At 27.1% G+C, this 6,000-nt stretch overlaps 1 protein-coding gene across 1 annotated transcript; it reads left to right on the top strand.

The window, feature by feature from the left end:
- Positions 1–2,338: 2,338 nt before the first annotated feature.
- On the top strand, positions 2,339–3,071 carry LOC114388490 (basic form of pathogenesis-related protein 1-like). Its single transcript, XM_028349000.1, has one exon. It carries the CDS (start codon positions 2,413–2,415, stop codon positions 2,896–2,898), a length of 486 nt encoding a protein of 161 aa, XP_028204801.1. The 5' UTR covers positions 2,339–2,412; the 3' UTR covers positions 2,899–3,071.
- The last annotated feature ends 2,929 nt before the right edge of the window (positions 3,072–6,000 follow it).

The following is a 6,000-nucleotide window of genomic DNA, read 5'->3' on the forward strand; positions in this document are numbered from 1 at the left end:
TGTGCATTTGCACCTCCTATTTTTTAAAATTAATCAAATTTGTAAATAAAATCTTATATTTTTATATTTTATTTTATTTATATTTATATAATTAAACCCATTAATTTTATTTTTTATAATTTGTACCCACTAATTTAAGGTCTTGGATTCGCCACTTACGTTAGCCTTCCGAGATTTATGGCCAGAAGTCATGGAGAAGCATGTGAAATCTTGGGTCCCTCTCCACATAATAATATTGCTAGGTGCTAGATTCATAACATGTGACTATCAATTACATTACATGTAGTGGTACGTGATAGTGATATGTTTGAGTCATACTTGCAATAGTAGGAAGAGAGTTAGTCACATGCACGGGTTTACTGTTAAACGGTTGCTTCAATAACTAAGCAAAAATATATATTATTATTAAAGAATTGCAAAATGAAGACTATTATATGCAACAAGGCCGGTAAAAAAAAAATTATATGCAACAAGATTTTTTTAATAAAAAGATGTACTGTCTGTTTAAGTTGATTGAATTTTATGATATACACATAATGGAAAACGATCATATATATATTTCATAAAGGATTTTCAACTTAACAAAATTTGATGATCTCACATAAAGCATTCATTTACACAAACTTATCTAAATTAATTTGAAAGCTGAATTATCCTGTATATTTCTTTTTGTCAATTACCCTTAATAATTTTCTAGTAAAATGGATTCGTGCAGCAAGTATTATACAATATATTTTTCATAAATAGAATCTTATACACAAATTTTCTGGCGTACGTATGCATTATCCTCATTTTAGTATATACCACATATATTGTCCACTAAATACTTATTTTTATTTTTCTAATAAAATGGATTCGTGCAGCAAGTATTAAACGGTAATGTTTTTCATAAAATATTTAGAATTTTATACACAAATTTTTTCATGTATGCATTATATTCATTTTAGAATAGGCGACACGTATCTTTATCAAATAGGTATATTTCTTTATTTACAGTGACATATGCCATTTTTAATATAATTTTTTAATAATGATATATAATTATTATAGAAAACAAAACTCTTTATGCACCAATTGATCTAGGCATCCGGTGATATACATGGATTGCATTCAAGTTATAATAAAGAAAATAAAAAATATTAATAGTTAACTAAGAATTAGAGTTATTTATTTTCTTCTTTTTTATTTATAAAAAACCCTTCTATTGTTAAAATATATTTAAAATTCATGATAATTAAATGAAAATTTTCAAAGAAAGAAAATATAGTTCAAATGCTTAAGGAAAAAATCAATATAAAATAAATTTATTTTCTCTCTGTATTAAATTTACGATTCTTTCTAATAATTGACAATTTTTAAAGAAAATATTGGCCATACACTGAATCAAAAACAAATAAAACAATTTTCTGTAATTTTTATAAGGGTAAAATATGTAATGCATATTACATTTATATTTTTTCTTATATCATTTTTTTATCACTTTATATTATAGTTTGACTTTTATAAAACACCTTTTTTTTATAAATAATTATTTTATTATTTCACAAACAAAGTCAATATCGCAAGAACATAAATACATTTAAACCCTTCTTAAAATAATAATAAATGATATTATTGTTAAAAAAATAATTAGGAGAGAATTTATAATTTATTATATAGCTTTTCCCCCAAAATAAGACTTTATAGAATTAAATTTAGTGGGAAGATAATAACTAGTTAAAAAAAAACCCAGTTGCTACAGTGACTTCTAGACAAGATTTTAAAGGTTAGATTAATAAAGAGAAGAGATAGTGAGAAAGTAGTGAGTTTAAATCTCACTACTAAAAACTAATAATTAATATTTATACAAAACTAAAAGAAAAAATAAAAACAGTGGCATGTAGATAAAAGAGATAACTATAAGTGGACAATAAAATATAATATTTTTAATTATACTTTTACTTATGGCTATACAGAATCAAACGCGCCTTTTGTCTGAATTCTGTATCTAATACTCTTATTTATCATTTTACCTTTTCCCCTTTTACTTTTTTCAGCTAATTTATTTTGTCTTATCATTTCATTTAGTTAAAGTAATGAAAGGAGCATCAAATAGGTATATATTTCTTTATTTACAGTGACTTATGTAATTTTTTTATATAAATTTTACATCATGAAAATTAAAATTAATGTTTTTATCACTTATCTATTGTTAATACTTCTTCCTTTTCAGGGAATCTAGAAAAGCAAGGAAGGGGATGAGAGGCTCATACCAGACAATTGATTAAAAAACATTATTTGTTCAGTTTTTATGTATGGCCTCAAGTGTTCCACTCTCGCTATAAATACATAGCTTAATCTACATCCCCTTCAGTCTCATTCATTCTTCAAAACAAAGAACAAAAACATTAATAGAGTATAGAAAGAAAAAAGATGATGTCCCCATCCCATGTGATCCTATCCATATTTTTCTTGGTGTGTACAACAACACCACCACTGTCCCTTGCCCAGAACACCCCTCAAGACTTTCTTGATGTGCACAATCAGGCTCGTGCCGAGGTTGGTGTTGGTCCACTCTCATGGAACCACACCCTTCAAGCCTACGCTCAAAGGTATGCCAATGAGAGAATCCCTGACTGCAACCTCGAACACTCCATGGGACCCTTCGGCGAGAATCTCGCTGAAGGGTACGGCGAAATGAAGGGTTCGGATGCTGTCAAATTTTGGCTCACTGAGAAGCCTTACTATGACCACTACTCCAACGCTTGTGTCCATGATGAGTGCTTGCATTATACTCAGATTGTGTGGCGTGATTCTGTTCATCTTGGGTGTGCTAGAGCAAAGTGTAACAATGGCTGGGTGTTTGTTATTTGCAGCTATTCCCCACCAGGCAACATTGAAGGGGAACGACCTTATTGATTCTCTTTCTTATTAATACTATTAAAGAAAAATGAACTAGCATTAGTAGGGTATCCTGTCTTTGAGTTATTATTGTTTGGAAATCACCATGTGTGACATTGATATATATTGAGTATGAATGTATGATATTTCCATTATGAATTATAAAGAGATTTCTTAGTGTGACCTTATTTCATTTATAAACGGGGTAAAACTGACAATGGGTTTTGCTTTCCAAACGAAATTGATAGGGCATGATACAAGCACACCACACAGAAGAAAAAAATTTACAAGGACAAAAAAAAACTCCACTAAATTACATAAAACAAAAAAATGTATTTAAGTAAAAAATAAATAGAGATAGAATCACTTGCACACCCAAGTGATAATTTGTGCATTTAACATTAAGAAAAATATAAGATGATGAATGATTAAAAGAAAATAAAAGAAAATCTTAAATTTAATCTTATACTAACAAAAATTAATATCCTAACAAACTAATATTTACCTATAATAAGGAAAAAAAAATCTGGAATAACAAATAAAGCATGGATGGTAGAGTAATTGAGTAGCAAGGGCAATTTCTTTGATGGGCAGTTACGTTTTTTGTAACTGCTCTTAACTGTAACAGCTACAAATAACAATAGACCCAAATCACAAATACTAGCAGAAACGACAACACCATTGTAAGCCGGAATAAATTTGAAATTAATTCCTAAATTACTCTGCAACCTTAAAATTAGGTGTCCGTTGCCTGGCCAAATGCCCATCGGTATAAGTCAAAATTAGAGTTAGTTAATCAGGTTCACCTATTTCGGACCAAATAAATAGTAAATAAAATAAGACAAATTAATGTTAATGAATGTCATAGGATAAGGATCAAGGAAAATAAAAAATAATTTAATAAAAACATAAATATTCATTTCTATAAAAGTATTTAATAGTGGTACTTATTTTTAAATAATCAAAATAATTATTGTTAAAAAATCAAAATGTTTAATAAATGTATTAAATATTTTGACCAATATCTGTCAGATTAATAATCAGATTTTTCTTTAATCTCATCTTATAAGTATACATAACCGAGTGCCTCTATTATGATACTGTTTCCGATATAGGATTATTCAAGTATATGTCTCTTTTTTAGGATAAGTTTTTTTTAAAATTTTTTTTATCATCCTTTTTGAGGATAAGTATATTATGTTGCCTGTAATAATAAGATTTTGCTGGATTTATTTTGTGGGCGTAGATAAGAGTTTATTGTCGCAGTTATATTTTTGGTACATATAATTGTCGCAATTATAGTTGGACATTTTTAGTGGCAGGAGTATATATATATTCCTTAAAATAGTCCATATACCAATAAAATAAAAAGTTTTATGTTATAGCTATTGTAAAAAAGAAAAAAGAACTTGCTCGTTAATGGAAATGATGAAATCATACGAGTATATGCAATCATGGGTGAGAAATATAACTCTAAAAATATTGAAATGGTAAGATATATAAGCTAGAAAGAAAATAAACAATTATAAGTTCTTCTTCACACTTGGGCACTTGGCATATGGAAGTTAGAGTAATGCCAAAATGTGTTCACGGATCACTTTAGTGCTAAGCAACACATGTTCCCTTTCGCTCTCTTTGCCGGCGGCTTCAAAAGAAGGACATTGGCTCGCAAGATTTTAATTGGTTCTGCACTTCTCAAACAAACCCATGATTGAGCACATTGCAATAGAATAATCACAAGGAATTAGAATTCATTTTATGTTGTTTACCCGTACAATACATCAATACAAAATACAAATAAATAAAGACACTTTTAATTTGAATGGTTTAATAATAAATTCCAATACTACATTCACACACAAAAATCGATACAAGAAATTTATTGAAAAAGATGAAAGTTAATCTCAGGACTTCTCACCGTAAAAATATCTTATTTTTAGAAAAAGAAAAAACACACACACACACAAAACGGTGGGCTCCACTCAGCTTAATAGGCAGAATTTACTGCTTAACTAGTGCTGGTAGACCGGTGTATTTAACTGTTGGGTCCCATTGAAACAGCTTTTTAAGGTCTATATTTCAGACAAGAAGTGTCGGGTTAGGTTGACTTTACTACATGCATGTAGAGTAGTCTAGTCTAGGATGTTATTTTACTTGTCAGTTTTACTAAATTTTATTACAGAGTGTTTAATAAATTCATTAAATATTTTATTATTTTTCACTGTTTATGTGCTTTGAGGTCTAACATATTAAATATTTTATTTTTATTTAAAAACATTTAATTAATGTCATTAAAATTAGAGATGATAAAAATATTTGTACATTATTTGTGGATAAAATCAATTGTAATGAATAGAAGATAGATAATTAAATGGTTACTTACAAATAGTTTAAATAAACAAATAATTTTATTACAATTTTTTTTATTTATTAATGAGGTAGAAGCAAGTATTATGGTACTCGTGTCTATAGGTTTCCATTATATACTATCCGTTATAAAATTACTTAAATATTCTTATACTATAAAGATTTTTTTACTAAATTTTCATAGATCACGTTATAGGACACAAATATGTGGCATTTAAAATATTCTTTTGAGATTTTGCTATTGTAAGAAGTTAATAGGAAAATTCTCACTTATTGTAAACACCCCTTTATAAAGTTATTTTTACTTATTATTAATTAACAAAAAAATTTATGTCTTTTTTTAAAAAATTATTCTTTAAACCAATTTTTTGTTAATTTAATTAAGGTTTAAATATATTTTTTTCATTTTTTTAATTTAGTATTTTTTTTCATTTTTATCTTTATAATTTTTTTAGTCCATATAAAATGTGTCTATTTTTTTTTCTTAAAACACTTTAGATAACATTTTTTACTGTTGAAAATATTTATTTTTAACTGTTCAAGGTGTTTTATCGTTAAGACAAACAAAATATATCCATGTAAAGATTAAAACAAAATAAAAAAAATGCTAAATTGTAAAAATGAAAAATGTATTTAAATCTTATATTAAACAACATTTGGGATGATGCTAATAAAAAAGTTAAATCAAACAATCAAGTTCATTAATTTTCCATTAGTGTCAGCTAGGTCACGCTAAAGTAAATATCTTTGTTA

This window comes from Glycine soja, chromosome 15 (genome assembly GCF_004193775.1).
Source record: "Glycine soja cultivar W05 chromosome 15, ASM419377v2, whole genome shotgun sequence".
Lineage (NCBI taxonomy): Eukaryota > Viridiplantae > Streptophyta > Magnoliopsida > Fabales > Fabaceae > Glycine > Glycine soja.